The following is a 19,401-nucleotide window of genomic DNA, read 5'->3' as shown; positions in this document are numbered from 1 at the left end:
GTCCTCTTAAGAAAAGGAGAAGAGATACGGAGACAGAGACAGACACACCAGGAGAATGCCACTTGCCAGTGAAGACAGAGATTGGAGTGATGCATCTACAAGCCAGTGAACGCCTGGGACCACCAGAAGCTAGGAATAGACAGGGGAAGATTCTACCCAGAGTCTCAGAGGGAGCATTACTTTGCTGAGATCTTGGTTTCAGACATCAGTCCTTCAGAACTGTGAGCAACTACATTTCTATTGTTTTAATACGCCAGGTTGCCATACTTTGCTATGGCAGCCATGAGACACTACTACAGTTCCTACAGCTCGGTTCCCCCTTTTACCCCCTCAGATCTATTCTCACCAGCACTTTCCAATAAAAATATAATGTGAGCCACATATGCAGTTTCAAATTTTATGGTACCAACATTAAAAAAGAGAAATATGTGAAATTAATTATGTAACATTTTATTTCATCAAATATACTAACATATTACCATTTTAACATGCTATCAATATGAAAAATTATTAATGAGATATTTTACATCCTCCTTGCACTATGTCTTCCAAACCTGACATGTGGTTTATAGTCACAGCACATCTAAATTTGGACCAGCCACATGTCAAGTCCTCTATAGCCCTGTGTGGTCATGGCTCCTCTATTGGACAGTGGAGGCTGCACTAAGCCTGATAAAATATAAATCCTATCACACCATTTTCGTACCTATAATCCTCTAATTCCCAAATTGCTATTAGGCTAATGTCTAAATTCTAAAAAATGTTTTCCAAGACCCTGCAATGTCTGGTCCTTGCTTCCCCCTCCAGCTTCACTTCTTATTGCTCCTCTCCCAGTCCCTCACTCCATTATATGGAATTTGTGTTCTTTTTCCCGATATGCTCTGTTCTTTCTTGCTGTGGGATATTTCCACAGACATCTCCCTCTGCTTGTGGCACTCTTTAGGTTCTGCACTAACCTGGTAACCACCTTCATATTCCCCAAGAACCACACACACTGTAAATGGGTCAGATTAGAAATCCCTTCATACATTAAGACTTCCTTGTTTCAAAGCTGGATTAAATTTGCAGTGATCCTTCTATTTTAGCATGTACCATGCTGTTACTGTAATCTCTTGCTTAAGTACTATCTTGCCTACTAAACAGTGCAGTACAGAGTGGTCAGTCAATAAATATTAGTTGAGTAAATGATGCATTTTCTTTCAAACCTTGCAGCTACAGATTATTGTTGTTAGGTGCTGTCGAGTCTATTTTTGATTCATAGCAACCCCATGTGACAGAGTAGAGCTGCGCCATAGGGTTTTCTAGGCTGTAATCTTTTACAGGAGCAGATCACCAGGTCTTTCTCCTGCAGAGCTGCTGGGTGAGTTCAAACCAACCTTTCAGTTAGCAGCCAGGCACTCAACCTTTATGCTGGCAGGGCTCCTTAGCTATAGATATTGTCAAACAAATAGTGAAATATTAGAATGGATGATTCTAGAGTCAGACAGATGTGAGTTTGAGACTCAGCTATATAATCTTGAGTAAGTTATATAACTTTCTCATGTTATTTTCTGAAACTCAGTTTAGTGATTTACAAATTGGGAATTATGATACCTATCTTACAGGGTTGCTACAAAGAGTAAGTGAAATAAATTGTGTTTAGTAGCTTTGCTATGAATCGGAATCCACTCAAAGGCAACGAGTTGGTTGGTTGGAGTACTTAGCATGGCACAAATTTATCTCTACATAGAACAGTAAATCTAGCCATATCTTTTTCAGTACAGAAATCTCTAGGTGTGCATACCCCAAGATTAAGCCTCGGTGGTGCAGTGGTTAAGAGCTCGGCTGCTAACCAAAAGGTTGGCAGTTCAAATCCACCAGCCACTCCTTGGATACCCTGTGGGGCAGTTCTGCTCTGTCCTATAGGGTTGCTATGAGTTGGAATCGACTTTATAGCAACAGGTTTTTTTGTGTGTGTATTTTTTTTCGTTTAGAAAGAAGTGTCTTCCCTTCAGGCTGTAGCTCAAAGCATATTCTCTAATTCAGTGTTAACCTGAAAGCTTTGTTGTATGTGATTTGGAGGCGAATGAATAGGAATTATAGCTTTCTTTCCCATCTGGCTTGGTGGGAAATAGATTTTCACAAAATGTCCTCATGTGAACATTTTTCTGATAGGAACCCCAGATTGCTGAGTGGCAGGAATGCCAAGATCCTACTTAAAACCCCTAATACGTCTGAATCAGAACCCTTACAGGTAACTGAGTAAGGTTATTCTTGGAGTTCTAAACAGAATAAGAAATCAGGGGGGAAACAAAATTCAGGACTTAAGTTTATTCAGACATTAATTGAAAAGGGAAAAGGAGTTTCTTTTTGGAATTTAAGCTTATTCTGGGAAATGTTAATGAGGCAGTGTTCATATTTGGGCATTTTAATATTGCTGGCATTGTACAGTTTGGGGGAGTTTTATGCCACCCTGTGATACTCAATGTATAATTTTTTTTTAATTATTGTACTTTAGATGAAGGTTTACAGAACAAACTAGCTTCTCATTAAACAATTAGTACACATATTATTTTCTGACATTGGTTACCAACCCCACGACATGTCAATACTCTCCCCTTCTCAAACTTGGGTTCCCTATTACCAGCTTTCCTGTCCCCTCCTGCCTTCTAGTCCTTGTCCCTGGGCTGGTGTGCCCCTTTAGTCTTGTTTTGTTTTATAGGCCTGTCTAATCTTTGGCTGAAGGGTAAACCTCAGACGTGACTTCATTACTGAGTCAATGAATAATTTCTGGTAAACCAGATTTGACAATATGACTGGGCTTTACTTGAGTTGTGAATTATACCATGGTTTATCCCTTCTCAGATAGGGTTCCGTAAGAATATTAAGCGCTAATGCCCTAAGACGTTCATTGTGTGTAGTATATTAACTTCTATGCATGAAAACGATACTAGTTATGTACCATCCTTAAGAGAACTGAAGAAATAATCATTCAATTCATTTTCTGTAGGGCACAAGTCTCTCTAGGAAAAGCTGCATGGTCTAATTTTTGGCATAAGATGTAACTAATTAATTTCTTTGTCTAATTTGTTTCAGATGAATACAATTTGCATTCTAATCTCACTGGTAGAGTGTATTTTAGGGGAAATAGTGGGTCTTTGGTGATAGTAGGTTTTATCCCAAGAGGAGTAAATTCCCAATATAGTTGTGTATGGGCTTGGCTGGAGTCCCTAGTTGGTGCAAACCGTTAAGTGCTCCACTACTGATAGAAAGATTGGCAGTTCAAACTCACCCAGAGGCACCTTGGAAGACAGGCCTGGTAATCTACTTTTGAAAGTTCACAGCCATTGAAAACTCTATGGAGCACAGTTCTAGTCTGCACAGATGGGGTTGCCATGAGTCAGAATCAACTAGAAGGTAACTAACAACAACAACAACCATGTCAGTTTGGCTACTTACACCAATGGGAAATGGTAAAGAAGTGAAGCTTTTTCCCCAGGACCCCACTGAAGAATCAGCATGGCAGTGCAGGAAGGGGAAGGAAAATCCCTCCATGTCTTCGCTTCCCTATCCCCTTCATCACTGTGGGAGAAGGCAAGGCATGGCTGCTTACCTAATTGGTCAGAGCTGTACCACAACTTCAAGACAGAATCCCTAGATTGACTCTTTGCTTCTGCTTTCTCCTGTTTACTTTCTTGTGATAAATCGAAAAGCAAGGTGGAACTTCCAGGGGCCCAGGGGCAGACAGTTCTCCTCCACAGACCTCTATTTCTGTGCAGAATGAGTACACTGAGTCACAGCCCTTCTTGGAGCCCAGTCCATCCATTGGCATGCTGGAGAATGTATTCATGTAGATTAAGGGCAGGAGGTAGGAGACCCCACTTCAGTCTGGTGCATTCTAGTATGGTGCATTCTCCATCCTAGGTTTTATCAGAGATTTCTGGCAGAAGGAGGAGAAGGAACTTATCAGGAGCTTGCCTATCTCTTCAAAAGTCATCCCCAGGCCTTTCTTCCAAGGCACTGCTGGGTGGGTTTGAACCACCAACCTTTAGGTTAGCAGCCAATCGCAAATCACCTGTGCTACCTAGGAACCTCAGAGCTGGCCACTTGGCTATAGATGGACAACACCTATGAGGATGCAGATTCCTGTCAGCTTTTATAGGTAGATCAAGTGTTCAGAGTAAACTGCCCAGCCCCCTGCTGCCATGATTTCTGTTTGACATATGCAAATAACCAATACCGTTTTTCAGGTAATCCCAAGCTTTGTCATTAGAGAAGTCTTCTACTTTTTCTCTCTGAATTATCCACAAACCTGCTTGAACTTTTCATTTTTCTTTGAGGGATATGACCTGATCACTAATACCATTTTATGACTCTCTAGGTGGCTCTGAGTCACAATTGACTTGATGGCAACGGGTTTAGTTTTGGCATTTTTTTAACAGAAAAATTTTATTTGAGAAAATGTTATTCATTTACATGATTTTTTTCAATGATTAATAAGATATGTCATCACCAATCATTCCATTTTTTTCTGAAAAGAAATTTTACTCATCATAATTATTAAACATGTATATCAACAAGAAATGCCGTGATCTATAGCTGAATTTGAAATACATTATATAGCTACTTAATTAAACAGACAGTAAACTTGTTGGTTTTGTTCATTTTGATGACTAACTTGTACCTGAAGGTGACCCTAGTTTTTGCTAAGCAATGGGTGTGTACACATAAAATAATCCATACATAGCTTTTGAAAGTGGAAGGGTGGTACCTTTTGTTCGTTAAACCCTAGGCATTTTTTAATGTAAAATAAAATACTTCCTGTCACTTTTCATGTTCTTCAGTATAAATACTACATGATTGAACTTGGTTTATTACTGAATGTAGAGTAAATAGAGATTTTTCCACACTCAGAAATGAATGGGAACATTTCTGTGCTCTATATGATACTAAACTTCCCCTGTGGGGAAAACTATACTGAGGCAAAGTAGATACAATGATATTTAGTAAGATTTTCTAAACCAGTAATAACCTTGATTGTCCAGGGTAGAAATGAGCTTTGTGCTTCTTGTATTACTCTGAGCTCATTCACCCTTAGTAAATCTGTTTTTTTTTTTTTTTTATTTTAAAACTGGTCTAATGAAAGGAGCATAAATAACTGCTTGTTTTGTTTGTTTGGGGAGCTCTGGTGACACAGTGGTTAAGCACTCAGCTGCTTACTGAAGGGTTGGCAGTTTGAACCCAGCGGCCTCCCTATGGGACAAACATGTGGCAGTGGTCTCCGGTAAAGATTTACAGCCTTGGAAACCCTATGAGGCAGTTCTACTCTGTCGTATAGGGTCACTTATGAGTTGGAATTGACTTAATGGCAATGGGTTTGGTTTTGTGTTTGTTTGTTTAAGCAAATCTGCACAGGGAGTTAGGAGATCTCAGTTTTAGCCTTGATTCTGTAATTAACCACCTATTTTTCCTTAAAAACCTCACCTAACTTCTCTGAACCACAGGCACTGGAAGAGATATTTGTAAATTAATAGGTTAGTTCAGTACTCGCTAACTGTTTAATAATAGTTTCCAGTATGCTACTAAGGAAATACCATAGCTTTATAATCACACATTTATTTTTCTAGTTGCCGCTGAGTAGTTTCCAACTCATGGCAGCCTGATGTGTGCAACAGTAGAACTGTGCTCCATAGAGTTTTCGATGGCTGATTTTTTGGAAGTAGATTGCCAGGCTTTTCTTCCAAGGTGCCTTTGGGTTGGACTCCAGCTTTTCAGTTAGCAGCAGAGCTAATCATTTTCACTGGCCTTTTTCCTCAAAAAATGATGTTCTAAAGTTTTTTTTTTTTTTTTTTCCTAGAAATTGTCTATAGAACTTACAATACTCAAGTTTTGAAAAGCCTCACTAATCTCACTATATATAGTTGGGGCTTAGCACACAAAATATGTCTGAAATATATCTCCTTGCTGACTCCCTTGCTCCTTGTCCACTCTTCCTTGAAACCTCTTCTTCTACCTTTCTGTATATTCTGGGAGATTTCATGCTGTTTAGAAATCTCAGCTATGATTAAGTGACAAGAACTGACAAACCAGTTCAGGCCATTCTTGTTAGAGGTCAATCTCCCCATTTTGAATGGCTTGAGTAAAACCAGGGAAGCTCCTTCTCATCACCTGCGTCTTGTACAAATCCACTCTGTTTTGTTGCTTAATACCATCACCCTCGTTCCAATGTCCAAGTTAAAAGCTCCAGCCAATCATCTTCAACTCCTCCATTTTCATCATCCCCAACACCAAATAAGTCACTATTACCAATTTCTCTTTGTTCCTAAAATTGTCCCTTCTTTCTCCAGATCTCCATCATCTGTTGTTTGGACTGTTGCTGTCCTTGTTCCCATAGAAATGACATAGTTTTATAATTCTCCTAACTGATGTCCTTGCCTCTATTCTTGCTCCCACAAATACATTTTCTTCACTGGATGTGCAGTGATTTTTCTAAGTAACTACAAAAAAGAAATGTGACTTTCTTGTTTTAATCTCTCCTTGGATTCCAGTTGATTACAGATTGAGCTCAGCCTAGAATAGAAAATTGGACTTCAATCTGCCTTTCTAGCTTTATCATGGACCACTCAACCACAAACCCAGGGGGCCAACTGCATTTTGCTTTGTATCCATTCACTGTTTCACACATCCTGGATCATCTGCCTGACATACCCTTTTCTACTTATTTTTTTATGCCTCCCACCCATTAGAATATAAGCTCTGTGAAGCCAAGAACTTAATCTGTTTTGTACATCTTTGTATACCTAACACAAGAATAGTGCCCCTCTATAGATGCTAAAAAATATCTGTTGAATGAGTGAGTCACTATATTGTTTCAAGGATCTTTCCAAGGCCACCTCTGTGGTGGAGTCTGGCAATTCCTCTTCCCATTCTCAGCAGTGACTGCTCTCTCTTTTGTGCTTACAAAACACACCAAATATATGCATATTTTAGCACTTACATCATATTATACATATTTACTCACATATGTGTCTCACCTACTTACTTGAGTTCCTACGTTGTTGTTGTTAGTTGCCATCAAGTCAATTCCAACTCATGGTGACCCCATGTATGCAGAGTAGAACTGCTTCATAGGGTTTTCAATGTTGTGACCTTTTGGAAGTGGATTGCCAGGCCTATCTTCCAAGGAGCCTCTGAGTGGGTTCAAACCACCAACCTTTCGGCTAGTAGTTGAGCACCTAACCATCGGCACACCCAGGAACCTATTTACCCTTTAGTACCTATCATAGTACACAGCCATAGTAGGCACTCAAAAATGTTTTTTGAATTGGATCAAGGAGTGCATACATGAGTGATGAATTATAGAGGAGGAAAGAAAGAAAAAAATGATCACTTGATTTAACCTGGGATCACACACACACACATACACAAATGTCAGTGAGGAGTAAGACGCACAAACCACCCTACATAATCAAAATGTTTCAAGGATTCTGCTTGGCGAGAGACAGATATTAGGCAGGCTGGCTGTGTTGAACTTTAATTCACCTTTGTAAAACCTAGTTTAAAAAGACAGTCTGGCTCATAAAATAGGTAAGTTGTAAATCCATCAATTTGAAATTTTTATAATGGAAATTCTGATCGATTTTGGTCTTCAATGAGCTTCTACTTTTATTCTACATTTATTATAAAAAAAAGTTCTACTCTTGTAACAAAAGAACTGTGATTGTGGATATTTTATGGCATGTTTCAGTTGGTTTTTGCCTTGAGTCACCTCAGCAAAAATAAAGGAGAGGTTTCCTAGAGGAATTTTAGATAAATATGCATACTGAGAGGGAGGCACAAGGGAAAATGTTAATTTGCTTTATTCAAGACTCATTTCAGATATAATTCTATGCCCCCCATACCCATGCTTGGGTTTGGATAGATTCATTTCTAGAACCTACACTTTGGTAACCACTATCTGATGACATGTGAAAACCAAAGCATGTCTTCTCATTTGTTGAAAGCATTCATATGCAGCATACCTCAGGATAGGCAGAGTCTAGTAATTCAAAGCATGGGTGGTATGTTGGTAGCATCAAAATGCCTTTAGAAAGAAAACTGGTAAATTAAAATGTTAAACAACACATACAAACTAGACACCTCAAGCATGTAATTGTATATTTATTTCTCTTTTTAAAGAACACTCCTTAATGTAATTCAATATACAAACTTGGTTTCACAGAATAATCCATTATATAGCACAAAGATAACCCAGGTTGTATATGCATGTGTGCACACATGTGCGTGTATGTGCACATGTTGTGGCATGCCCTCCCTCTATTCCACTCTTAAGGACCTACAACCAAAGGCTCTCCCACCTTCAAACACCAACCAAAAGCCATTCTGAATGTTATATACAGAACACGTCATCCTCCCACAACAAGTTCTCTTCCCTTGAAAGCTTCTTTCCCCGGTTCCCCCTGAGGTAGCCAGGAGTGTGACACTCTTCCCCATTCAGGAGGGTCAAGTGGCTTCCCCTAAAGCTAATGCCAACCCTGTTACCGTGTGGACTGGCTGACAGGAAGAGCTGGTGAGCAGGTCTCCATCCCCTATCCCTGCTTCCACACCCCACCCTCAGAGTCCAAGCGCAACCCTTCTGTACTAGCCTTAGCTCCAGTCGCCATCTTGTGCAGCAAGAACCAAGCAGATTTCTAAGCCCAGGTCTTCTCCACCGGCAGCGCACAGCACTGCCTGCCAAGCCACCGGGCCGGCCGATAACCAAGCTTTACACAGTCCCATGTGCTTTGTCACTTTAATTTTTAAAGACACTCTAGCATAGGTCTGGGCAACCTAGTGTCCAACTGAGTTACATAAAATTGTACCAGTGATGCACTTGTACATATTTACATGGGGCGGAATGTTTTCCCATATTTTTAGATGAGTATATAGATCAACATGTTCACATAAGACCAAATACTTTTAATATTATTTATAACTGATTTATAAAGCTTTGAAAAAACTCACAATAGCACATTGTTTAATGCTTTATGGTACTATCAGTTTAAAATCACAATCAGCACTTAAGTTATAGTCAATCCAGCAAACAAGGGACAAAAAAATTTACAAGAGTTAAGAACTGACTGATACATCCTTTATCTTTTTTTTCCTTAACTAATGCATAAGTGCAGAATAAGATACTCTAGTTTAAATATCTTGTTTACAATATACATTTTTTTCTAGTTACGCAACAGTAAATCCCATGCTTCACATAGAAAAGCAATCCACAACATTAAGAAAAAATGTACAATTTATGAAACAAAGTAAATAAATATTAGTATTACAGAATCAGAGCTGTACATAAAAGCTGTTCAGTTTTAATCATATAAAAATATGTTTTAGTGCAACCTCACATATATATTGATGCTGTTTTGTTTACATCATTTAGATCCAAGTGTCCAAAAAGGGAAAGAAATTACATTTATTACAAAGCAGATACACAAATTCTAAAATATGTACAAATTACTGCTAAAAAATGCTTATAAGAATATAAGCAAAGTAAAGAAAAGGCACAAACATCTGTACAATTTTAAAAGTACCAGACCCAATAGGTTAATTTCAAATTTTGTTTTGGTCAGGCTCATGATGACTTGTTATTTTACCTAATTCTTTTGATATAACAAAAGTATATATAAGAGCAAACTACTGTAACTTAGGACAGGCATGCTATCAACTTGATTACCTCTATTTCTAGAAAAACAAAAAAATGGGAAAATGTGTAAATGAAAGTCTCCATGCATCTTAGATCAATGTAGTTTACTCTTTCCTGACGAAGGTTCGTCACCTCCCTCTGGGCTTGAAGATAATTCACTGCTGCACTGAAAGCCCGCCTGTCTGCCATCCACACAACTCTTGCTATAAAATGTGGAATGAGCTAATGCGGTCTGTGATGTACCAAAACTGTCCTTTTCACCATCAGGCAAGTCAGGGTGGGTAGCTGAGGTACAGGGCTGACCTGGCTCAGGTCCACTAAAGTGTCTAATGCTAGCATGTGCGCTTTCCAAGGGTTTCTGTTGGGGCTCCTGCACCCGCACTGGCTGATCTGCCCCAAGCAGAGCGGCCTCTTCTGTGGCAATCCGTAGACAGGCAATGGCTTTTGTACAAGTCTGGATATTTTCCTCCTGTTCCCTCTCTGTTGCATTTAGGCTGTCTTCTGAAGTGCTCTGTTTCATCAATAGCAGAGGAGAGGAAGGAGTGCTAGGTGGACCAGATGACTGCAAGACGTGGGGTGATCGCTTCTCGTGCTGCTTAGAAATAGCATAGGGATCCTTAGAGAAGGACTCCCCTGAAGCCCTTTTCTTCTCCTCAGAGCCCTCCATTGGCAGAGGCAAGGTGGGTGGAGGATGTAAACCGGAAAGGGCCGGCGGCATGGAGTGAACCATTTGGATCCCACCAACTGGCACCATGGGAATAGGAGCTCGCACTTGTTGCTGAGAGTGGAGTGGAAGATGACTGAAGACATAGTCATTAGGACCCTCAGGGAAAAGGCTGGAGCCTTGATGTTCATAAGCACCTTCTTGGTCTCCGTAGAGACTGAAGTAAGGAACCTGAGGTAATCCTCTTCTTAAATTCTGCACAGGGAAACAAAGAAAGCACACTATTCAGAACCCAGGACTCTTCATTCTTATTTCATTCATCCACTCATTCAAAACACTTTAAAACCACCTTATCCTTTTATCGATTTTTTGTCTTTCAAGACAAAAGATATTTTCCAGTTGTTGTCTATAATCCTTGAATGAACTTGTCAGACTGTGAAAAGTTACTTTTGTTTTTGAAAAACAATGTGATAAAGTATTCAGTGTATTCTCCACTAGGTACAGAGATAAATTTCAGTTTTGTTTTTTCATAAGAGAGAGTGAAAAGAAAATAATGGATGATTACCTGAAAAAGTTTATACCAATAACAGACTTACTAATTAAAAAGTAACAGCTCCAACTAAATAAAAATATACCCATGTATTTTAGAAATACAAAGATTACCATTTGTTTATGTACTGGCAGATTTTTTACTATTTTTCTTAAGTGTTTATGAGTATAATTGGATTGCCAAGTCTGAAAATTGGTGTTTTCAGTTTCCACAGAATTGATGACAAAATGGTAGTGACAACCCTCGGACATTGTGGAAGATGTTGGTTTAAAAGAATAAATTTCTGCTACAGAAACATTTCATGCTGAAGGCCAGCTTCTTTATCAAATCACAAATCAAGGCTATTTAAGTCTTATATCAATGACAGTTTTTATAAGGAAACTACCCATCAGAGCAGTAGTTAACATTAAATATTTCAAAAAGTTAAAACTCATATTCAACTATATAACTGCTAACCAAAGATGATTGTGTTTTGATTCTTCTTTTTATATTATTATTCCCACTTAAATATCTTCTTGGCTGTTAATGAATTAAAGATAACTTAAAATTCTGGGCCAGAATTTCAGATTTCACAGTACCATTCCTGGAAATGCAGAACTAATTGTCTACACTTGTTTGTATAGCTAGACGCAACTTAGAAATACACAATGAGATTATCAGGTTTTAATAACTTAACTGAGATTCATTCTTTTAATAGATGGGCATCCAAAAGGGACTCAGTTTTTTTTTTTTTTTTTTTGGGAACTTAAAATTAGATATAAACCTCTCAAGTATGGTAGCAATCCAGGAGAGACAAACAAATGTTGTATTTCAAGGATGTTTCAGATCTCAGAGTAAGCTCTATAGTATTAATGGTGCATCCAGTTCTACTCAAATTTTGAAACTAGTTCAGGAACTATAAATTACGCATTATCTCTGCTTCCCTGTACCATACTTGGCCTTTACCCTGCTCTGAGCTACACCTTATTCAAGCTAGAAACAAATGACTTCCTTGGAAGTGTGTACGAAATGATGTATTTACCAACCCTGTAACCACAAGGACCTCAATAAGCTAGGAAAGACCAGGTAGAATTTTATGATACAAGAGAGATCACCTAAATGCCACAAAAGATCCCTGTTGTGTCTACTCTGGTTTAGAAAAAGGCATGCCTTCTTTATCAAATACCAGTTAAGGTGAAAGAAATGAAATCCGTGCAATACTAATCTTTGAAGATAGTCAAATGAATCTTCTTTTAATTACAGTTATCAATGATTCAAAGTTTAAAATAAAATGTAGCTTGGTTGTTTTTTCTTTTTGTTTGTCCCATACATACACCTAATCAGAATGGTCATCCGTGAGGGGGCCAAGTGAGTGGGCCAGCAGAAGCCAAAGGGAAAGATGTCCCATTACATGAAGTGATTTAAGATCCCTGACTCAAGGCTAGCAAAAGGAGTGATGAATTAGCCACAAAAACTAAAATATATTCATTATCTTCTAAATTCAATAAAATTGTATTTGTGTTAAGAATAAAAGTTTCTTATTCAGATATTTACTGATCAGAAATCAAATGATTACAAGCATAGAATTAAGTGGACATGTAGAATTTCCATCATTTAACACTTCCACTGATCCAAATGCTGCTGGGCATTTCCACACATTCTCTCTCCTCTCATTCACCCCTTCTTCACCCTGTAAATGAACTCTGAATACGTTTTCTTTACTTTGGTGTTTACTTTACTTGCAATCCTATTCTGTTTTGTAATTTGGGCCTTATCATAATATGATGGAAAAATTCCCATCTTACATAAACCTCAGTAAGAAAAATCTTGATATTGAAATATAAACAATGAATTCACTGTGGATTGTGTTAAATGCCTATCTATATCTGTATCTATAGCTATGTTTTTGTTGTTAGCTGCCATTAAGTTTGGCCCCGAGTCATGGTGACCTCATGTACAATGGAATAAAACACTGCCAGTCCTGCATCATCCCCATGACTGGTTGAGGATTGAACCGTTGTATTCCATAGGGTTTTCACTGACTGATTTTCAGAAGTAGATCTCCAGGCCTTTCTTCCTAGTCCGTCTTGGTCTGAAAGCTCTTCTAAAACTTGCTCAGCATCATAGTAACATGCAAGCCTCCACTGACAGAGAGGTGGTGGCTGCACATGAGGTGCATTGGCCAGGAATTGAACCTGGGACTCCTGCATGGAAGGTAAGAATTTTACCACTGAACCAACACTGCCTCATATCTGTATCTATATCCATATCCATGTCCATCTATCCCATGTACCAGATATAATACCGACTCATCTTTTGAACAGTGTGCCAGTAGGGTTCTCTGGGAAACAAATGCTGAGAAGGAGGTAGGAGTACAAGAGGTTTACGGGTTGGAGGGGAAGGGTGAATTCACATGAAAGATAAAAGAGAGAGGAAGTAGTGCTCATCTGTGACTGATCTGGGCTCAGTCATAGGCTTGAGGGCTGAGGCCCATCCTGAAGGTGCTAACAGTTGGGGGCTGTTGGCATACCCCACTCCTCACAGCTGAAAGTCCAGTTCTGTCAGGGAGGGAAATCTTCGTGGCTCACCTTTGGGGCTGCTCAAACAGGTTAAGAAATAGCAGCCAAGAGGTTAATCTGATTTGCCCAAGATCACACAGATAGCAAGGGAGGGAACTGAATGTTGATTTCACTAGACACAGTGTTCATCTACACTATCTACTGAGGACCAGGACACACTTTTCTTTCTCCTTGCCACTTAGCTATCAAAACTTTAAAAATAGAGAAGGAAATGTATTGGTTTATAAAAGATGAGGTCAAAGACCATACATTTTTTTCATCATCATTCTCAAGGCATACAGAGTAGATCCTGAAGAATATTTCGTGAATGAATGAATAAAAGACTCTTACCTTTTTATTCCATCTATCTTAAAATTAAAACTAACCAGAAGGCATTAGGGGAGAAATGACAAGGCAGCAAGGAATCCTAGTGACTGCATATCTCTCCCCAAACCTGCTCCTGGGCCTATCACTCCAGACCGAGACAGAAGATGACAGTGTTTCCTGCTGGGCTCCAGGCCCTTCTATGCCGCGGTCACTGTCCCATGACCTCAGTCAATGTTGAGCAAAGAGACAAAGTGTTGCTAACAAAATTTCCAACAAAAAAGGGTTATTTGTAGTATTAATATATCAACTTAATATCTCCTACATCATTTATTCAGAGAAGGTGAAGCTGCCATCTAATACAGCAATTAGGAAAAATCCTTCTCATAGCATTGTCAACTTTAGTTTACTCTGCGCAACAAAAATCTTGTTTACACAAAGACAGAAATCTTCCTCTCCCACTCAAAATGATGTGATAAAGCATAAAATGGGAAGTGTTTGGGACCAGCAGTTCCTGTTTTATGGAGGATTCCAGATACATTCCCTCATTTCATGTGAACAAAGCTGCAGGCTGTAAATTGTCTAAAGAGAATTAAACTTGACAGTAGACCAAAGGCTCAGAATCTGGGCTTCGTAAATGGTAAAGTTTAGCAACAATTAAAAATCCAGATGAGATGGTTTAAAAAAAGAAACAAACAAACCTGCTTCAAAACCTCCCTCCTTCCAGTAACAGCTTTCTGGGCATATATCCAAAAATTAGATAACTCCCTTAGTCCAACCTCCCTGCCCCTTCCTTTCCCCAGGTTAACTGTTTGCTGATATTTTAATAACAGTGTATTTGCACTACAGGCCACTTTTTCTAACCACAGTTGACTGAATGTGCTCCAACATCTCATGAATATCACAGTGTCAATGCACCTGGTCAATGCTGCAGCAAGGGCTGCCGTGAGGGCATGGTGAGCCTCATCTTACCAACCTGCGCCAGAATTGTTTCATCTCAAAGATCTCCACTATACCTGAGAAAGCATGTCACGCCCTAGACATGGTATTCTCCAACCCAAGGAACTTACAGCTGTCTATGCTGCCACGGGAGCCCTGGTTAAGAGCTTAGCTGCTAACCAAAAAGTTGGCAGTTTGAATCCACCAGCTGCTCCTTGGAAACTCTATGGTGCAGTTCTACTCTGTTCTGTAGGGTTGCTGTGAGTCAGAATTGACTCAGTAGCAACAGGTTTGGTTTTGGTTTTATGCTGCAATAGCATAAGCTATAAAAGATGCCTGTTTTTGCAGTAACTACTCCATGATATCTAAGGTGGTACCAGACTTGTGAAAAGACTGTTGGGGTCAGGAAAGCAGCATGCAGCAGGGAGTTCTCCAAAAGCTTAAAAACGACAATCGAAGCTTATGATGCAGGCTGGTGAAAGGAGATGGGAGGGAGGAACATGGCCACCAGGGCACTGATATGACAGAGCAGGGAGCCATCAGTGCTTCCCTTGGCTGCAAAGGATAGTGCTGATCCACATGACAAAAATCCAGGGGAAAGAGAGTACAACAAAGAGTAGGGACTGAGAGAACAAACACATTTAAAGCAAACAAACTCAAGAGGAATCATTCTTCTGTCTATGCTAAGTGTCTGCTTCATTCGTTTTTAAAAATTCTAACAAACTGAGGAACCCTGGTGGCACAGTGGTTAAGAGCTCCAATGCTAACCAAAAGGTCAGTAGTTTGAATCCACCAGCCACTTCTTAGAAACCCTATGGGGCAGACATTAAGGTCTACTGTGCCACAGAGTGAGGCAGGGGCAGGGTGTTTTTGTATTGATGAACATTAAACCTACTGCTTACATTTAATCCATGATGGCTGCCATTCTCTTAAATTGTAAAGGAGGCATAATCATACAAATCTTCTTTGATGCTTTCCCCCTTTGCTCTCCCAGCTCCCCGTTCTCTTTGGGCCCACCCTCTCACTCTATTGCTCACCCAGCAAGTTCCCTCAGTAGCAGGAGTTGCTGGGAATGGCAGGAAACGCAAATATGCTTATGCCTTTGATTTACAAACACAATCAGCCCCTTGCTAGTTTCACACATCCACTGGCTGTGGACAAAGAAATAAGTGTATTAAAAAAAAAAAGTTTGAACATCAAGGATAATGATTGAGTCAGAATCCTTACCTGGCAAAAAGGTATATAAATGACACCTAAGTGGCCCTGTGAGTGTCTATGCATTCATGTAATTCCAAAGGCTTCACTCTTTTAATCATGTGAGGGTTTCAGTTAGTGCCTATAATTAGTTTGGCTTAGAAAGCATTTATGAAGGCCTCACCTGTTACCAGCTGGAAATGCACTGAGCTCTGATGTAATACCACACTTGGGGTAATGCCACAGCTCATTCGACACACAAAAGCTTGGGATAAAAATGTCTTTCTGCTATTTTCAGTAACCAATTTTACTCCTCGCCATGAGAAATGAAAACACAAAAACAAATCCACTGCTGTGGAGTCAGTTCTGATACATAGTGACCCTATAAATTCTACACTTTGACTTATATATTAAAAAGAGAAAGCTGATTATACTTACAGGAGGCCCCAATACAATTGGCTCTGCTTGCAAATACTGCCCCATGGACAATGGCGCATTATGGTATAAAGCCCTTCTGGGTGATGGTGCTCTTAAGGTGGTCAGGTATCTTCTCTCTCTTCTGGGGGAGAGGTCTCTCCTTGCACTGATATCTTTCCCAGGTGACAGTGGCCTCCTTGGGGACAAATGTCTTCTCGGGGAAACATCTCTTTGTGACATCTCTCTTCTCAATGCAGCTTCCTTTCTTGGTGAAAGATGCCTTAATGGTGACAGTTCTCTCCTAGGTGACAAATGTCTTCTGGGTGATAAATCTCCTTTGGGTATCAGATACCTCTTTGGTGAATTATCTTGACAGGGTGAAGAATCATATCCTGGTGAGGAATGACGGCTTGAGGGTGAGAAGTCCCTTGGTGAAGAGCTAGGCTCTGAAGACAGCATATATTCTTCTTCCATACAACTAGGTATGTCTAACCTGTCTTTGTCTGGCTCTGAGTCTGTACTTTTGCTCTGGAATAACCTCTGGTATTCTGTCATCTGGGTATCTTCACATGAGTCACTTGGTGTCATGAGCTGAGTAACCTGAATACTCGGCAAAGTAACCAAATAACTGATCAATGAAGAATGTCCCAGCGAACCATCTGAAGGAACCCCATGGGGTACAGCGCCAACATTCACAGGCAAGGAAGAGAACCTAGGAGGCTGGGGACTGGTGCTTCTCGATCTTGTTTTTGGTGTCAAATCTCCCTGGTCATCAAAGTCATCATCATCTTCATCATCATCATCATTCTCATCTCCATCTTCACCATCCGATTCCTCGGCATCTGAGAACTGATGATCAGTTGAAATGCTGGACATGCTGTTCTTCTCAGTTGCTTTGTGCAAATCTTCCATATTTTCTGAAACAATTTGAAGAAAGATAGTGAAGATCAAGATCCAAACATCATGGTTAAGAACTAATTTAGGACTCATCTCTTTCCAAAAGCTTTCCCAGCCCTCCAGTTCAAAGTCATAGTTCTGCCTCGGAACTCCTACAACACTCATTGGCAGCAGTCAGCCTGTGTGAACTTGCATTGTTTTTTCTCTTTCTATGTACCTGTCTGGTTTCATCCACACCCTGCAATAAGCCTCCATAGTATGAACTTTTATCTCAGCACATCACCCCATTCATAGAAAACCCTCAGCAAATGGGGACAGTTGGTGTTAATGATAATGTTACAAGACAAGTGACAACCTGTCTTTACAGGCACAGGTGCAGACCTATATATAAAAACCAAACCAAACCCATGGCTATCAAGTCAATTTCAACTCATGGCAACCCGGAATGTTACAGAGTAGAACTGCTCCATAGGGTTTTCTTGTCTGTAATCTTTATGGAAGCAGATTACCAGGCCTTTCTTCTGTGGCACTGCTGGGTAGGTTTGAACCACCAACCTTTATATTAGTAGTCTAGTACAAATCATTTGTGCCACCCAGGGACCTTGAACTATATATAAGTGGTATGTATCAGGAGGTCAGTTTGACCCCCAGGTTTTCTATTGATGTCAATGATGGATTTCTTTTTCTACTACCTTTCCTCTTAATAGGAACAATAACACATTAAAATGATTTTCGAATTTCCCAAAAAATCATAAAATTTAAATCATCATCACAATACAAGTAGAATTAGATTTCTTCCATGGTTCTAGATGAAACTATTTTCATAATAAGGCCATTTACCTCCTCAATCACAACTGAAATATATTTATTTCTCCTCAATAGATTTCAAACAATTCAATGTATCAGATTTCTTTTCTATATTTAATATTTAATTCAATCAAATCTTACCAGCTTTGAAAAAACTGACACTTATTTTGCCACCTCAGCCACAGAGCCCCAGTGTACACAGTGAAGAGGTCAGCCAACTAAACTCTGACATACCTGCTTCCTCAGCTTCGGTATCATCTACTGATGTCATTGAGACTCCCAGCTCCAGGCATTTTTTCATGTGTGCTTTAGATTTCATATGCTTCGTTAGGTTTCCTAGCAAACACAACCAAAAAAAAAAAAAAAAGAGAGAGAAAGACAGAACTGGTCACTGACTTGATCATTTTTCAAAAAATTTAATGCTGAATGAACTAAGGATAACAGATTTTTTTCTACCACTATCCCTTGCTTCAACCTTAAAAGGAACAATCTGGCGTCTGAAGATGTAAACTCCTGAGAGCTTCTGCCTAATCTCAGGTTTTCTTTATTCTAGAACATGTGTGGAGGGTGAGGGTTACCTCTTTTCTGGCGTAAGCTCTAAGCAGGGATGGGCATCCCAGCCTTTCCTGCCTGAGAAGGGACCTAACATATTTGCCTAGACTGAACAGGGCAGCCTCCTGAGACTCCATATAAACAGAGCAATATGAGCTGGGTCACATACCTAGGAGAAACATCAGAATGAAATATTCTCATTAATACTACCCACTCAGCCCTAGACTTCCAGGCACCAATCAGATCTAGATTAACTCCCAAGGATCCTCACTGGTCAGAAGAAAAAAAAATACAAAAACTAATGTGAGTACCAAGCCTACAAATGAATTAAAAGATCTTTGAAAATACTCAGCTAACTATTTATACACCCATTGCCACTGAGTTGATTCCTACTCACAGCACCTTATAGGACAGGGCAGAACTGCCCCATAGAGCTTACAAGGATTGGATGGTAGATTCAAACTGCCAACCTTTTGGTTAGTAGCCAAATGCTTAACCACTGTTGCCACCAGAGGTCCTGATTATTCCCAATATTTAGCACCTATCTGTTTGTCAATGTATTGCACTGGGCAAATCTGCTGTAAGAGACCTATTTAAAGTGTTCAAAAACAAACGTATCACTTTGAGGATTAAGGTGCTCCTGACCCAAGCCATGGTGTTTTCAATCGCCTTATATACATGAGAAAGCTGAACAATGAATATAGAAGACCTAAGAAGAATTGATTTCCTCTGAATTATGGTGCTGACGAAGAATATTGAATATGTCACGGACTGCCAGAAGAACGAACAAATCTGTCTTGAAAAAGTACAGCTAGAATGCTCCTTTCAAGTGAGGATGGTAAGACTTCGTCTC

The 19,401-nt window shown here is 39.7% G+C and overlaps 1 protein-coding gene across 16 annotated transcripts in view; it reads right to left on the bottom strand.

Annotated features, from left to right (window-relative positions):
• Nucleotides 1-8,121: 8,121 nt before the first annotated feature.
• Nucleotides 8,122-19,401, bottom strand: part of HIVEP2 (HIVEP zinc finger 2) — a 243,284-nt gene continuing 232,004 nt past the window's right edge. For all 16 annotated transcript variants that reach the window (XM_023729534.1, XM_023729576.1, XM_023729567.1 and 13 more), the window contains 3 exons: nucleotides 18,231-18,332; nucleotides 16,314-17,209; nucleotides 8,122-10,586 (listed from right to left, as the gene is read on the bottom strand). In XM_023729534.1, the coding sequence (XP_023585302.1) occupies nucleotides 9,762-10,586; nucleotides 16,314-17,209; nucleotides 18,231-18,332 (1,823 nt within the window). In that variant the 3' untranslated portion in view covers nucleotides 8,122-9,761. The remainder of the gene's footprint in view (nucleotides 10,587-16,313; nucleotides 17,210-18,230; nucleotides 18,333-19,401) is intronic.

This window comes from Trichechus manatus, unplaced genomic scaffold (genome assembly GCF_000243295.1).
Source record: "Trichechus manatus latirostris isolate Lorelei unplaced genomic scaffold, TriManLat1.0 scaffold00002, whole genome shotgun sequence".
NCBI lineage: Eukaryota > Metazoa > Chordata > Mammalia > Sirenia > Trichechidae > Trichechus > Trichechus manatus.
The sequence above is the reverse complement of the archived record's forward strand: the minus strand, read 5'-3'. Positions and strand labels throughout refer to the sequence as shown.